General features: G+C 39.3%; 1 protein-coding gene across 1 annotated transcript; it reads right to left on the reverse strand.

Annotated features, from left to right (window-relative positions):
• Window positions 1-2,289: 2,289 nt before the first annotated feature.
• LOC121956416 (fructose-bisphosphate aldolase A-like) lies at window positions 2,290-13,522 on the reverse strand. Its single transcript, XM_042504609.1, has 8 exons — window positions 13,451-13,522; window positions 11,511-11,627; window positions 9,918-10,184; window positions 7,124-7,284; window positions 6,784-6,867; window positions 5,033-5,207; window positions 4,741-4,940; window positions 2,290-2,924 (listed from the first exon to the last, which is right to left on the reverse strand). The coding sequence occupies exons 2-8, from the start codon at window positions 11,620-11,622 to the stop codon at window positions 2,829-2,831; spliced, it is 1,095 nt and encodes a 364-aa protein (XP_042360543.1). The 5' UTR covers window positions 11,623-11,627; window positions 13,451-13,522; the 3' UTR covers window positions 2,290-2,828.
• Window positions 13,523-17,264: the final 3,742 nt, after the last annotated feature.

Below are 17,264 nucleotides of genomic sequence, written 5' to 3' on the forward strand. Positions count from 1 at the left end.
GTCACGAGTCACAGTCATGCAGTTCTGTGCTTTTACAGAAATGTGAGCCACCCGCCTCAGTTCATTTGTGACTGCAGTAAAAGGCTTCCTGTTTGGAGGAACTGATGAGGCTGATTCTTATGAAAGGATACATAGCTAACATAGCAACCTACTGCTAATTCAGTTGATATTTTGCTCAGATTTGGGAGTTCCTACTAAGTATGGAGTTAGATTTTAGTAGTTTTCAGATATCGTAAAAAATATTTGTATTTCCAAACTATTATCCCCTTTCTTTTTAATGAGTTTTCAAAAAAAAAAAAAAATCAGGGCATTAGGAGCAGGCAGCCAGCTTAGCAAAAATGTTCTTGTCAAATGCAGAACAGATTTTTAATTTATTTATTTTTTTGCATATGGAGAACTTTGTGGCTGTGTTTTTTGTTGTCTCCATGGACACGGTGAATAATTAAGGCTCAGCAGACAGTGGAAATTTAATTATATAACTTTTATTCAATTTTATGTTCTTATTTGTAGCACTGACAAAAACTGACAAACGGGTAGGGGGATAATATTTCATTTTCAAAGTGAAATAATCAGGCAGTGGTTAGTTAACTTCCTCTTTGGGGAGAGTTTGACAGACATCATCCATCTTTCTGCCTCGGATAGCGTGGACTGAAGTGCCACACACTTCAAATAGAGGCTGAAAAATCGAACACGAACTCTGGAAATTTGAGTCTGGAAAAATCTGGACTGTTAAAACAGAAACTGTGTCATAACCTTGTGAATTGGTCACCTGATACTGTGACTGAAGGGGAAAACAAGCTGTTGCTGTAAAGATGGATCTCCACTGCAACTAATGTAAGCTCATATATTTGACATGTTACGTACTGCAGTTGATTGTAAGGCAACAGAGCAGCATCATCCTTAGAGTCTTAAAAGATATTGAATTCACCAATCAAAAAATATGGCCTTAAATGATTTTAATTTGACTTAAATAAATCTCTCAAAAGTCTTCAAAATGCCCAGACATGGGCATTTTAAGAATTGGTTTTTTTTCTAATGTTGCATTATAAAGTCTCAAAATAATTGGTAACATCTATTTTCAATAAAGAAAGAAATAATTTAATAAATTAATTTTCTTAAACCCGACTCGATGGGAATCCAATTAGTGGAATCTCCCGTGCAGATTGAGAAACACACAGAAAACTGTCCAGAAATGCCAGATATTTCCCACTTCTGTTGGTAAACTAAATAGATACTTTTATAATAATATATGTTCATTGTCTTTCATGTGTTTCACTCTTAAAGGGGTTGTTTTTTTTTTTTCAAAATTTGATGTAGATGATTAACCTTTTCTTTCAAAAGTCATGTTTTATGTTAAAATAATCATTTAGGTAAGATAAAATGATCCTTCTTTAAGTTTGGTAATGAGAAAATTGGCCATCAACTCAATTCCAAGTGGCATTAAAAAGTCTTAAATCGACCGTGCCTTAAGCTGCAGGAACCCTGTAAGAGGCAATTTATATTTGATTGTTAAAATATAACTTTTTTGAGGATTAGAAATGGAACAGTTATAAAGCTGATGAGACCCACGCGTTGTTCTCATAGTGTTTGCATTCTTTCCTCAGCAGGTGGATGGACGATCAACTGGAAAATCAGACAGCTGAAACCAGTTTCCAGCCAAAAAGAGGGTAAGTGGAGCTTCACCCTCTACCTTCAATATGTACAGTATGTCCTGTTATGTGAATTAACTCTTCGAAAAAGAACATGGGAAATCACCCCCATATTAGCAAGAAAGCTGGAGCTGCACCCTCTGCTTTCAATGTGTATGTACTGTATGTGAATTAACCCTTTGAAACCTGAGCAAGTTGGCTGTCTTGGTACAAAGTAAATGAGCAAAATAAATAAAATAAATGAATTAACACCAAATCAGCAAGAAATTACTAAAAGGTTTAGAAAAAATTGCCTGATTTTTTTTAAGAGAAAAAAAAAAGAATGTTTAACAAAACAGAATAACAACATACAAACAGGAAACTGACTTGGGAAAAGTGCCTTATAATAATTTGTTGCATAATTTTGAATACATAATTATGATCATTATATTTACAGTTTTCCTTGCTTTTTTTCAAATAAAACAATTCTAACTCTACTATTTCTTCCCTATGTTTTTGAAAGAAATCACAGCAATTAGCTTTGGGTTCAAAGGTATTTAAATGCTTGTAAAGACAAGTGATGTCACTCCAGGTTTTAAAGGGTAAAGGTAAAGGATCAGACTACAGAACTGCACCATGAAATGATAAATACATGACATCATTAGTTGTGGAATATTTTAATGTGAATCTCTTTCCAGTGTCAACATTAATACCATACAGTATATTCATTCTAGCATCCTCTACAAAGTCTCGGTCCAGCAGTCGGTTCAGCTGAATAATGAAGGCAGACGAACTACAGAATCATTCACGGTTAGAAATCTCAGACTGAACTGCAGACTGAGGACAGCTCTGTAGAGGAACTCTTGTTGTTCTCTCTGCTGGGTTTAAGTGCACAAACACAAAATAAAGTGACAACTCACTGAATGAGGAAGCACAGTAACACTCACTTCAAAGCCAAAGGGAGGATGGAGCCGGACTGTTTGTACCGGGCTAATGGATTTTAAAGTCATCGTCTCAAACTATACCAACCAGACTGTCATCACTGATGGAATAGTGTCGAATTGTTTGCTAATCGGAGACTCAGGATATCTCAGGGAGCCTGTTGAAGCTGGATGTTTTGGGGCAGGAATGGAGTGAGTGGGTGGAGTGACTGGGTGGAATGGGGATGAAGTGCGCTGAGGAGAAGCAGCCTGGTGGACTTCAGTAAGCGTGGTCTGCCACAAACAGAGACTCCTGAGCTGCTGCTCCTTTGTCCCCAGAGGACACGTACTTCCCCAGAGCTGCCTTGCTGTTATTCTGCAGAGAAACACAAAGCAAAGAGGTACTCATTAAAACAGCAGGTTTTTTTGACTTCACATTGCTAGGTTATAATTCATGACTGCTACTGTCTTTCAGCGGGTTTAAAGCATAACTGTTGTTTTTCTTTTGTTGGTGAAGATTTGTAGTTTCTTCCATTTGTATATTTTTGTAATAATTCAGATATGAATATGTACAAACTGTATATACCAGCACAAATAAATATACATTTCAGAACAATACATAAGTAAGAACAATAACATCCATAATTACTACAGTGTGGTTGTTTGCCTCCACAAAGCAGTCAAGTTACAGTTTCCATCCATGTCTGTCCAGAGTCATATGTAGCCATGATAGTACAGTGCTTCATTCGTTCATTCATTCATTCATTCATTCATTTTATTTAAAGTCTCAGAAATCACATTGAGGGTTAACCCTCATTTTCAGTGGTGCCGAGGTACAAACAACATTCAACTTAAAACAATTATCAATAAAGAAAATAAAAGACTTGTAAAGTAAAACGTTTTTTTTTTTTAAATCTGAAAACAGTGACAGTCACCATCAATGAGATCACACATTAAACCGTAGGATTTGCTCAGTGTTATCAACGAGGACGGCTTCAAATTTTTGCTTTAGTATATTCCAAGTATGTGAGGTATGTACTGGTTTGAGTTTGCTTTACTTTGTTTAGGAGGTTTCTGTTTCTGTTTGTGTTCCATGTTTCTTGTTTTTTTGTCTCTGGTTTCTCTTGTCCTGTTTCCTGTTTTATTTTGTATTTTCACTCCTTGTGTGTCACGTGTGGTTTTTCTTCCTGTCTCCCTGTTGCCCTGTCTTTGTTCTTCACCTCACTCCCTGACAGGGCATAGCAGAAAAAAAGGCTGATCTTTCGAGCTCAGTGCATTACTGATACCACCAAACATTTGCACAAACTTTCGGGAAATTTCCTTGAAGGCTTCATGAATAAAAATGAGATGGACACAAAGTCAGTGATCTTGATTTTGACCACCAAAATCAAATCAGTTCATCATTCAGACCAAGTGCGCCAAATTCGAAGTAATTCCCTCAAAGCGTTCTAGAGATATCGCATTCATGCTCAGACTTCGATCCAAATTAGTCTGCATCAAGTCTGAAAGAGAGACTGAATCAGTAAGAGATACATAAATGGACAGGACTTGTATGGAGCTTTTCTAGTCTTTTGACCTCTTAATGCACTTTCACAATATGAGTCACATCGACCCATTCACACACACATTCACACACTGGTGGCAGAGAGTACAGCACATGGTGCCACCTGCTAGTAAGTTTTGAAACACTCACACACTGATGTAACAGCCATTAGGAGAAGTTTGGGGTTCAGTATCTTGCCCAAGGATACTTTGACATGTTGACTGAGGGAGCTGGGGATCAAACCACCAACCTTATGACTAAAAGATGACCCGCTCTATCTCCTGAGCCACAGCCAATATTTAACCAAGTTTCAAAAAACCTGCATACATGCACTAATTTTGGTGGAAAAGGGGTAACACCTGTGTACACAAAATAATAGGCTTATTGGTCCTGTACTGTACGGACATGCACACACACACACACACACACACACACACACACACACACACACACACACACAATCAAATGCATAACTCCCTAAAAATAAACACACACAATTTTGTCAGAAAATGAAAGAAATGAGCAATTTGTGTATTGTGCCAATAAATGTGTACACACAGTACCAGTCAAACAACTACTATTTAATTTTACTGTCTGTTGCTTCATCTCTCTCCTCCTCCTCCTCCTCCTCCTCCTCCTCCCTCCTTACCAGGGCTCTCTTGATGTACTCCTCCTGGCATGCCTTGCCGTTCTCCTTCTTGCCTCCCCAGGCCTTCAGTGCTGAGGCCTGCAGGGCACGGCCGTAGGAGAAGGTGAGGGCCCAGGGCCTGTGCAGGGCGCACTGGTTGATGGCGTTGAGGTTGAGGGTGGCCTCCTCCTCACTCTGACCGCCAGACAGGAAGGTCACACCTGGGGGAGGACGATGCAGAAGAAGACGGTCAGGTGGAAATAAGGTATACTCATGATAACCAGGTGTGCAGAAGTGTGTATGTCCATCTCACCTGGCACTGCGGGGGGCACAGTGCGGCGCAGGGCGGTGACAGTTGCCATGGCGATCTCCTGAGGGCTGTACTTTGTGGGGCAGGAGTGTCCAGCAGTCACCATGTTAGGTTTGAGCAGCGTGCCCTCCAGATAGACGTGGTGGTCAGACAGCGCCTTGTAGACAGCTGCTAACACCTGGAAGACAGAGAGCAACACTGATCTCCATAAAGCAGAAACACATTCAGATGTGTGACAGCAGGACGGCTGCTGTGGGTATATAAAGTCACTTTGTGTAAGAATAGCAAATGTGTCTTTGGGGCCCCTGAAGGGCAGTACTAGCCTCACCTCCATAAAACATGCCTGAATGGGATAAAAGTGACAAAGCACACATTCATGATCCCCAGAAGATGAATCTATTGACTCTGGAGTTTCACATAAATCCAAAAATGGGTCACAAGGACTCGTGAATGTGTCAAGTTTGTAAAAAAGCACACATTATTTTGAAATATGGTGAATGTCCAGCACAGAGCTTTTACTCTGAAATGCCATTTATTTTTTTACCTTGCAATATGTTTTATTTCTTTGTGTTTTAAGCCAGTGCATTTCATGATATGAAACCCTGTCACTGGACCAATTGGGAACAACTGGTTTAGAGTGAAATACCAAAGCAATTATTGGATAGATTTTCAGGTACTTTGGTTCAGACACGCCTCCCTCAGGATGAACTGGAATAACTGGGGCTGTACCCGACTCAGAATTATGTCCATTGGATCAGATTCAGCTGTTCAATTCCTATTCTGCAATTCCTTGTTTTTCTCCATCTAAAGTTGTTCAGTTTGAATGGGAACCAGTGGGACGTGTGATAGCGAATGTCAAAAAACATCCCCAGAAGAACACTACACACTGAGAAACACAAAACAGATGCTCGACTTGAAGCTGTCTCAGTCGACTGAGGGGTCTCCAACCAATGATTAGAAGCTCCAGCTTTCGGGGGCAGCTCTTGTAATAACTTTGGTTAATTTCTAAATTTTCAACTAGCTCCGTCATCAGGTCAACATTTGTCCAGTGCATTGGTTTTTGAACAGCGCAACCACTGACACCAGTTTAGAGCAGTTGTCATTTTCAGAGCCTGTACCAACATTGTATAAACAGTAAATGTACTTGCACAAATCTGTGCACCCATGGGTGTTTAGATCTGAAAATTAGGTGTGTAGGTCTTAGTGTGGCTGCTCTAACCTGGTAACATGACAACACGCAATGCTTGTGCACTGCCTGCCTGCTCTTTACTAAGTTTATCATTTTATTGCGAAGAGACAATATTTCAGGGCTTTTTTTCTTTTAATATGTAAAAACCTTTGAAACTGCACTATGGCTGGTGCTGTACTTACAACTAATCTGCATTTGCAGTTTCTTCAGGCTGCTGTGAAACACTAAACTCCAGTACATTCACAGTGAACTCCAGCTGTTTTTTTAAATGCCTTTTGTGTATCTGTCTTGACTTTCAACCCCAGCAGCAGACATGATCAGACATGATCCAGACAGCTCAGATGTGAAAATATGCACCACATGTGAGCAGACTGCTGGCCAGCCTGCACACCTTTTAATTGCGGAGAACAAGCCACATTCAGGGTAATGGCCACTTTCCTGCATTAGTAAGAATTGCAGTTGCGACCACAATGATTTCAAAGGTCAGTCTCAGTATAGTCCTCAATATGTCACAGCTGATCCCCCCCTGACCTCCTCTGCTGGATCCGCTCCCTCCATCACTCACCTTCTCAGTCACATACTGGCAGCGCTGCAGATTGTGGTCACCGTCTGGAAGAATCTCAGGCTCCACAATGGGCACGATGCCATGCTGGGGGAATAGTGGATGGTAGAAAACATAGCAACCGGTGTCATGACAACAGACAATAGCACTTCCTCTCCTGAGTGTTCCACAGTTAGTTAGACAGGAACCTGATGGTTGTGTAATGGCTGTTTGAGTTGCATCACTGCACTGAGACAACAGGCTTCTGTAACCAAGCTGAACATCTCAGAATGTAAATGTGTGTTGTGTTTAAATGTGTGTGTGTGTGTGTGTGTGTGTGTATGTGCGTGTGTGTGTGTCTAACCATCTGGCAGATGCTGGCATAGCGGGCCAGCACATTGGCGTTCTCCATTATGGCCAGATTGGATGGGGTGGTGGGGGTGATCTTCAACACGCATCGCCACTTGGCAAAGTCGGCGCCGTCCTTCTTGTACTGAGCACAGCGCTCGTAGAGCCCGTCCAGACCTGACAGAGACACGGCACAGACGGCTGCTTTGAGCGATGGAGGAAGGCGAGGACAATTTGTACTGCTGAAGGAGCACTACAGAGAGAACTTTTAGCTTCCACAGAAGTACAATTACTCTTGTGTTTGCTCTGCAATTAAACTCCATCACAACATATTAGCAGTTTGTTTCCCCAGTAGATGAGTTCACCTCCAACATTATTAATGACTTAGTATTTATTGACCTTGAAAGGCTCACCCTGCATGCCTTTATTTTCCAGTAGATTAGATTACTGCAACGATCTGTTCGTGGGAATTTCAAAACACGCTGTTCTAGGAAACTAGTAAGTATGACCACATTACGCCACTTCTAAAATCCTTACACTGGCTACCTTTCATTCAGAGAGCTTTTAAAATCTTGATGCTGGTCTATAAGTCAATCTATGGCTCAGTGTCCAAATACATTCAAATATATCTTGGACATGCTTGTGACATGTGAACCTTCTAGGACTGGCCCAAGAGTCAGAACTAAAAATGGTGATGGTGCATTTTATCATTCAGCACAAACCTGGAACAATCTCTCAGATGATGTTAGACAGTCCTGATTCTGACCACTTTAAGGTCAAAGTTAAAACTTTCCTTTACACTGCCTACACCATCCTTTTTAAACTTGATTTTTAAACCTTTTTAAATAATATTCTTTATCTTGCACCTCCTGTCTGCACGTTTGCTGTTATTAATGGTGATTTTTGATTTTTTAAAAAAAAAAAATCTAAACCATTTAGTAATTAATTTTACTTTTTATATCTTTTCTCTTTATTATTTTATTGTAAATCTGTATCCTTTATGTTTCGATTGCTCTGTAAAGCACTTTGAATTACCCTGATGTATGAAATGTGCTGTACAAATAAAGCTGCCTTGTCTTGCCTTTATGATATCACATTATACTTTTATGAGCACTTAAAAAACCCTGCTGTTCATTTCCTGCCGCCGTGGTTCCAGCTGCAGGTAAACAGGGTGTACAGGATATTTGATGTCTCATTTCTCTGCGAGTTTAATTATTAATGTTTACACCATGGTCACTGAGAATGCGCACTTCTGATCCGCGAGTCAGTTTTAAGGTCGGCTTATGTAAAGAGCTTGGAGCGAGGGTAATTTGTGTAACCACCTCCAACACCAACTACACGACTTTAGAAAATGTTTAATATTCGAATCTGGATCAACTGAAGGTTGGAGAGGAAAGAGAGGCGAATGGAAATAATTTTGCTGTGCAGCTCATAGCCTGAAGGACAGCTGCAGGGGAAAGGAGACGTGACCACCAGCCCACAGAGCGATAAAGAGATGAGGGATCCCAGGTCAGAGAGAGAGAGAAAGACAGACAGTGAGAGAGAACAGAGGGAAGTACATGTTGTCCACTACCTGCATCCAAGTGGTCATTTGTGCCAAAATTAAGGACATTTTCTCAAGGTCTGTTGCGACATCACATTGACAAGAATGACGCAGAATCAACCTTTGACCACCATCAGTTCATCCTTGGGTCCAAGTAGACATTTGTGCCAGATTTGAGGAAATTCCCTCAAGACCTTGTTGAGATATCGCATTCTCTAGAAAGAAACAAACCAAGACACACTGACCTTGACCTTTGACCTGGGACCATCAAAATCTGATCAGATCATAGTCTTAATGGTCGTTTGTGCCAAAGTTGCGGAAGTATAATAAAGGCCTTTTTGTGATATCACATTTACAGTAATGAGACAGACGCAAGATAGTAGTGACCTTGACCACCAGCAGTTCATCCTTAAATTCAAGTGGACTTTGTGCCATATTTGAGGAAATTCCCTTAAGCCCTTCTTGAGATATCGCTTCATACCAAAGAGACAAACCTAGTCACAGTAACCTTGATCTTTGACCTATGCTCACCAAAAGCTAATCAGATCATAGTTGAGTCCAAATGGTTGTTGGTGCCAAATTTAAGGTAATTTCCTAAAGGCCTTTTTGAGATATTGTGTTTACTAGAATGAGACAAACGCAAGGCCATTGACCTTTGACTACCAAAACTTGTTACTTTACCCTTAAGTCTAAGGAGACGTTTGTGCCAAATTTGAGGAAATTCCATAAAGGCCTTCATGAGATATCACATACTCCAGAACTAGATGGACCAGGTGACAATGACTTGACTTTTGATCTATGACCACCAAATCTAATCAGTTCATTGTTGAGCCTAAATGGACGTTTGTGGTAAATCTGAAGGAATTCCCTCAAGCCGTTTTTGAGATATTGCATTCACAGACGTATGAATACACAAACAACCCGAAACATAAAGCCTCTGGTGCTAAGGCATAACAGGCAGAAAATACATTTAAAAAAAAAAAAAAGTTGAACCATTTAGCTGCAACTCAGCAGTAGTATATAAAACAAGCCCTTCTGTGTGATTCATGCTCACATTTCAAATGCATTTTAATTTCGAAAGCTTTTCTTCGTCCTGGTGTCAGTGAGTGAAATCTGTAGCATTTTATGTCCTGATGACAACAAAGCCAGTCATTAATCAGTACCTTAGATAACATTTGCTAATTTAATTCATTCTTCCAGAACAACAAATCTATCGTGTGACACCAGTTTTTTTCTGCCCTCATTGTAGTAAGGAGTCCCTGTGTACCTTGAGTAGTGGTCTCTCCGTTGGTGCCTGCAAGGGGAACCACACCCTTGTCCACCTTGATGCCCACCACCATGCCCTTCTCTTTGATCAGCTGGGGGAAGAGCTTGCCATTGTCTGTCTTCTGGTAGAGCGTCTCGTGGAAGAAGATGACGCCGCCGATGCAGGGGTTGACCTGATCATCGGCGGTGAAGAGGAGCTGTCGGTAAAGCCTCCTGTTCTCCTCCGTGTTCTCAGCGTTGATGCTCTGAAAGCGCTTGGCCATGCTGCCTGGAGGTGTCAGGAGACACAGAGAAGGTGGGTAGAGTTGCATTGCAGGTTTTTAACAGAGAGCCTGCATTACAAATTGGGCAATTTACCAGTCAGGGAGACTGGTAAATGCTTTACACACATCTTCCCTGTGGCAGCACAGAGGATCTCTAAAATCAGCACAGTTTCAAGGTGGGCATCCAAGATCAGTGTCACCAATTCAGTAGCTGACCAAATGTCTCCCCTTCTGTTCCTGACTTATGACCTTAAGTAATGTCCAGGAAAGTGTTTTTGCAGAACATTATGATGTCACAGTCGACCTTTGACCTCCTCAGCTTCATCATTATATCCTCTTAAACATTTGTGTAAAATTTGAGAATATGAATTTTTGAGTTATGGCCAAAAACATGTTTTGACTGTAAAATCTAATCAGTTCATTTTTGAGTCCAAGTGAACATTTGTACCAAATTTGAAGAACTTGCCTCAAGGTGTTCTTGAGATATTGAGGTTATAAGAATGGGACAGATGTAAGGTCACACTGACCTTGACCTTTGACCACCAATTTCTAATCAGTTCATTATTGAGTCCAAGTAAGTTTGTGCTAAATTTGAAAGAAACTCCCTCAAGGTGTTCTTGAGACATCACAAATAGGACGGACAAGGCCACTGTGGCCTTGACTTCTGACCTGTAAACACCAGGTCAAATTAGTTCATTCTTGAGTGGATGTTTGTGCCTAATTTGAGGAATTATCTAAAAGCCTTTTTGAGATATCACACTGAATTAGAAAAAAATTTCTCACGGTCCTCTTGAGATATTGTGTTCATGAGAATAGGTGAATGGGTGGATGGGCGGATGGACAGATGGACAGACAGATGGGCGACAGACAGACAACCCAAAAACATAATGCCTCTGGCCTTGGTTGTCACTGCCACAGAGCCCTTAAGACAACTATAAATATCACAACATGCAATGAAATTAATCTGAAAAGTTGCCACTGAAATAAGGGATTTTTTAGGCCCCAACAATCAGAAAACCACTCTGGGAGCCTCAAGTAGATATTAGAGGAACTACAGTTTTTGGCACCTCCACATTAATTTTTCAGCCCCGGAGGTTGCCACATGGTTAGCAGGCACAAAAACGGAAGACTGAATACATTGCATGAGCTTTTATATTTTCAGCAATTACTTTAATTTGAGGGGATTAAGATATTTTATGAAAATCCTTTTCTTCAATTCTAAACATCACATACCCACCAGATAGATTTTTTTCACAGTTTTTAATATGATCACTGTGAAGCTGAACTGGATGAACAAAGTGAGAATGGTCCTTTGTCTGCTGCAGTCGTACCTGTGGATTCATCAGCTGCCAGGATGCCTTTTCCAGGAGCTACGATCCTCTGAGCGATATCACTCAGCTCCTTCTTCTGCTCAGCTCCCAGAAATGGATATGCATGAGTCATGTTGGCTGGGATTGAGATAAGAAGAGAAAGAGAGAGACAAATACTGACTGATTTCTTAATAAATGCGTATGTCGGAAGCAGAAGGAGATTGTGCCGTCTTACAAAATCAAACCACAATATTTCCACACTCTGTTCTCCACATCTGAAAAGTAAATGTTGAGAAAGCCTGGTCTTTATCTTTCACTCTTAAATTCCACTGTGCAAAGAGCAGAACCCTCAGTTGTTGACACGTCCTTGATTACATGGTTCTGTTCAAAAATCGGTGGAGACACTCGCTGGTTCACTAGATAGCACAATGGTTCTAAGAGTCCTAAATGGAACTAGTTGAAGAATCAGAACTGATTTGGAGGTATAGGGGCTTCGGTTTCATCCATAACATCTTATACCAATACCAATTCATTGTCTATTGTCGGAGCAGTTCCAGAAATTACAGAGTGCTCCAAGGATGATGTTCTTCAGCAGGTCAACGCTAAAGTTATGCTGCCTTCACGTGCTCCTCGAAAAAAGATAATATTTACTGTATTTACAAGTTATAAGCATAGCCACACAGCCTGGGATATGTCAGTTATTTGCAGTAGCATTGATTGTGACAGTGCACCTGGTGGAAATAGCATGTAGTTTCTCCATATGACAAATATGGTTAAAATTAGATGGAAAACTGTAAATTTCCAAAAGTCCAGAATGACACCCAGAAATAATGCAATGTGTGTTTTTATGCTTTGATTGGATCAAAAACTGCAGTTTGGGTTTTCATTATATTTCATTTGTACTTTGTTTTTTGGACATTTTATATCAGCATTTAAAGCTCGTTTTCAGTTTCCACATTTTTCTGCATGCTTGTTCTGCATTTGGGCTCTCCATCAAAATCATTCCTGACACTTTCATTGACTTAATTCTACATCATTAATTATTTGTCAGAATTTTAACTTTTAAATTCCTTTTTTTCATGATGAACCACTTTGTTTTTAGATGAATATATATATATATATATATATATATATATATATATATATATATATATATATATATATATATATATATTCTAATCCTACTTGCAAAGATTGATTTTAATTGTTTGTGTGATGATGGTGCATTTTTTTGCACTTAACAGTATGAACGTAACAATTTTGTTTCCACGGTATATTTTAGACTTCTTGTAGGAGCTGAGCAGAAAATTCACAGATTAAACACAAATACGCAATCTTGACAAAATGTATGCAATATGCATGAACACAGCCAAAATTATCAAAAAAAAGAAAGAAAAAAAAGAAGAACGACAAGTGCGTAAAACACGCCAAACAGTCCCTAAGAGTGAATGTCTGTAATAAATAGCGTGTTTCCTCCAGAGGAGCAGCTTCTCTGTCCGCCCTCTGAACTCCAAACTGTCCCAGTCTTTACAGAGACTGAGACTTCCTGTTGGAAACTGGCTGCTGTACTTTTAGGAATTTTGCCGACAATGTTTCCTGCTTGTACCGCTCTGTAAAGCGACATTAATATCTGCGGTAATACTATGTCGCAGCTCGTCATGACGGCACTTCCGCGTCCTTGCCAAGCCCTCTGAAGGACTTTAACTTGTACAGACAGTTCCAGAACTTTAACTTCAGGGAAAACGACTTCATTTTTCACGCTGCTTTACTGTGAAAAAGTTATATTTTGTGGATTAAAGAATAAGTTATAATGAGTAATTCAATTAGCATGACGTAAAATGCTTTTTAAGGATGTAATAAGAAAAGTTAGACTAATAAACTCTGTCTGAAAGGAGTATGAGACAGTCTGTCAGCGTATTAGCTCATGTTTTAAAAAAATAAAAACTTAAAAATAAACTCACCAAACTGTTGCTAGACGCAGTGAGTCCACAGAGATGCAGGAAGCTACTGTCGTAAAAAGGCAAGAGATGGAGAGAGAGAGAGAGGACAGGAGGACAGCAGACAGGGGCGATGCCTCAGCGGCTCTGTTCAATCAGAGCGCAGCTTTCAACACTACTGACGCAGAGTTTCATCCAATGGGAGGATGTTTTACATGTGCGGTCAGGCTGAACGGTGATGTTGAAACTGTTGGGTTTTCTAAACCCTCAGTATTGTCTTATAGGCAAATAGTCGCTAAATCGAGGTCAAACTGGGATGACCATAGACTGTATATGAAGATTTTTATATATATGATCACCCCATTTAAACAGCTGCATTATGATCAAAGCGCAAAAAAAACCAACTACATTTTATGAGGTAAAATTGCATGTTCTTCAGTTAAAACTCCAATTAAGAAAAATATTGATTAACCCTCATTCATTTCTTTCAAAAACATGGAGGAAAAAAAGGCAATGAGCAACTTGGTAAGAAATAGTCCACAATCTGCAAGAAATGAACAGATTTAGAAAAAAAGGTAGGGTGAAAGATAGGTAAGAAATAGTCCACAATTATTATCATAATTACATTTTTAGAATTATGGTTCATTTTCTTGTTTGTTATTTGCTTTCATAAAAACATATTTTTTTGTTTTGCTTTTAAAAATAATTCAGTGATAATAATAATAATAATAATAATAATAATAATAATAATAATAATAATAATAAGAATAATAATAAGAATAAGAATAATAACAATTCAGTTATCAGCCTCTTGTTTACACTCTCTAAGCATTAAAAAATTCTAGGCTTAAAGCCTGTGAACACAACCAAGTCAGAAGAACCACTTCCCGACTCAGAATCTCTGACACTCCAACCTTCTGAGCTCACATGACTGCGGCATAAGAGCTCCCTTCTGCTCTTGGCAGCTGCCTTCTGGAGAGACATACCTGTTCAGACATGTTATGATACAGGAACAACATTTCTGTTACAAGCTGATGTGAAGGCTTGTGTCTTCAAATGCATTCTTAGGGTGTGTTTCAAATGTCTTACTTTGTCTCTTTACTTTGTGTACTGCATCTGCCCCTTTAAAGTATGTACTGATTCATGCTGTATGCACACAACTGGGGCATACTATTTCTTCACTACACTGCGCCTTAAACTTCGACCCTCTTGCTCACATATCCGAGCTCGCCTCAGACGAAGGTCTACTCTGAAAGCTCTGCTGTTCTTTCTTTATGATGTTAAACTTTTAAGGTATAGCTGCATACATTTTGGATTTTAACACTATATATTCACAACAGTAAAATAAGTTGACATAAACTCAGTGGATGTGATGCATCTTCCACCGCAGAGGATTGTGGGCTAGAATAATAAAAGCAAGCAGGCTTGAAAATCTGCAAAGTCAGACCAGATGTCATAGAACATCTTGGTATTTTTTTCATACTGCATTTCATGTAGTGGGACATACTAAATCTCTTACATGCTAAATAGTATGGTAGTATAGGTATTGGAATGCAGTTAGTTACAAAAGAATGGGATGTCGCCTGTGAGACAGAGCTGAGGTCTTAAAAACCCAATTTACACAGCGAGTGTACGTGAGGATACTCACATGCAGATACGTAAGTGCTACGTGACCAGAGCATCATCACCCTGAGGAAACCCCTGTGGACGACCACAGCAGTAATAGTGTCAGTGGTTCACAGTATGGAATTACTTACATTTTTTTATAAGTCATTCAGACAGAGTTATGCAACATAACCTCAGTGCTGCTCTGTGCTTTTTCCATGTAGGGTACTGAGAAAAAAAAATTAATTGACTCACAGAAGCTGAATTAAAGTTGTCAGCTCTCTTTTGCCTGGACATCGTGTTTACACAGTATAAGATAAGTGTTGAAAAAAAACAGAAACAAAGAACAAACATATGGAAAATTACATTTCTGTACTAATATCGCTCCGCTCTCACTCTCTGTGTGTTTATTTGACCATATATAGGCGAGTTTTTATTACAGATTTACACAAAACTTAAGCAATATTTTCAAACTACAAATAAAAACACAATTGTGACTGTGTTTCCAGTGAGTGATGCTCTGCGTTTTCTCCTTTGGTGATAACATTCCAAGAAACGTGGTGATGGATGTTCAAAACTTTAGTAGCTTTATTCTATTGCAGCCACCGCACTAACCATCATTATTTCCAATCCAAGGCCACGTAGGCGTGTTATGGAGCCATAGTGGAAAGGCAAGCCCCTTATACGAGGGAGCAGCCACGTATGAGGGATTTCTGGGAGGTGATAGTCCATGATTTCATGGAGGAATTGTGGATTCAAAACTTCCAGCAATAACAGCTCTTGTAGCTCCTTCTGCATCATGAGGGAGCCAGTTCCTACTAACAAGCACATAGCCATAGCATCATGTGACCTAGAAAAGCCAAAAATGTGTTTACATTGCAGTTTTGAAACGTCTAAAATACCAACTCATGTGGCCATAAAAACATTTTTTATTTTTTTCTCCAAAACTGGCGTGTTTCCAGTTACTTTATACATTTTATAAAATAATTCATCATTCTGTTCTCCTCTGAGTTATATACAAGTACATTTTCAAGGACCAAGTCAAAAAATGTCTGATTTTCGAGGTATTCAAGGACTTACATTTCTGAGTGTTGAATTCAAGTACTTCAAACACCCTCAAGAACCTTGTATGAATCCTGAGTTGGGTACTTCCCCCATAGGGAGAGCACCCAGCTAGCAGGCAACGTTCCCACAACATTAGCTAACATTACCTACAAGCTGCAATAATGTTCTAAAGAAATCTTTTTTTTTTATCAAATGCTCAAAGAACGTTTTAAGGATGTTTACCAATTCAAATATTGTTCCTTTAAATTTAAATACCAACTAAGAAATAATGTTTTAATTGCAATATTCTGAGGATGCTTGGTGATGCTGAGAGGTGACAGATCATAGAATGTTCTTTTTATAAAACATTCCCCACAATATTACATGAGAACTAAGGAAGAACATTTTCAAAGCAACAATCGAAAAATGTGTTCAGGATGTTACTGAAGCCTGAGATTATACAACATTTTTGAATGAAGTGTTCCTGTAGTGTGATATGTTAACAAATGTAGAACATTTTGCTGCAACAAAACACATAGAATGTTCTTTTATGAAATATTCCCACAATTTTGCATGAAGACAACAATACAACAAACAGAAGACCGTGCATTTTATTTTATTGAGAATGATGTGTGAAATGTGTGTAACTGAGTTTACAGAAGAAATACAGCACTGTTTTCGTGAATCACAAACCCAACTAACAAGTTTTGCTCTAAAAATGTTCTGAGAATGTTTCACAGGATAGCATTTTCTGAAAACATTCCCAGAAATGTTTGTTGACAACCTTCTTAAAATGTTTTTGATATTGCCAGACTTCATCAAAATCAAATCTGAATAGGCTTTTTTTTTTTTTTTACAGAGGACTTTTAGAGGGCAAGCACAGGCGTAAATAATAAAATAAATGACAGCTGAATTCCATTTAGCTTCTTTGATTTCAGGGTCCTTGTATCCTGCAGACCTGCTTACTGTCCCTCTCACTGGAACACTTTAACAGAACAGAGCCCTCGTCAGTGTCATTAGTGACACCTGTGCCCACTGTGACCAGTCAAAGTGTTTGCTGGGAGAAAGAATCATTATGTTTCTCCCTGTGGACTGAGCCACGTGTAGCTTGTGTTACAAAAAGGTGAGACAGGTGAATGATGGAACGTTCAGGAATGATGCATGGTGCATGATGTTATTAGTTTCATTG

Source organism: Plectropomus leopardus, chromosome 17 (assembly GCF_008729295.1).
Source record: "Plectropomus leopardus isolate mb chromosome 17, YSFRI_Pleo_2.0, whole genome shotgun sequence".
Taxonomy (NCBI): domain Eukaryota; kingdom Metazoa; phylum Chordata; class Actinopteri; order Perciformes; family Serranidae; genus Plectropomus; species Plectropomus leopardus.

Coding starts and splice junctions, on each gene's coding strand:
- LOC121956416 (XM_042504609.1), bottom strand. CDS start 11,622: ATGACTCATGCATATCCATTTCTGGGAGCTGAGCAGAAGAAGGAGCTG. Junction 5,208..6,783: donor GCCAGTATGTGACTGAGAAG/GTGAGTGATGGA, acceptor TCTGTCTTCCAG/GTGTTAGCAGCTGTCTACAA. Junction 4,941..5,032: donor TGTGCCCCCCGCAGTGCCAG/GTGAGATGGACA, acceptor GTCCTCCCCCAG/GTGTGACCTTCCTGTCTGGC.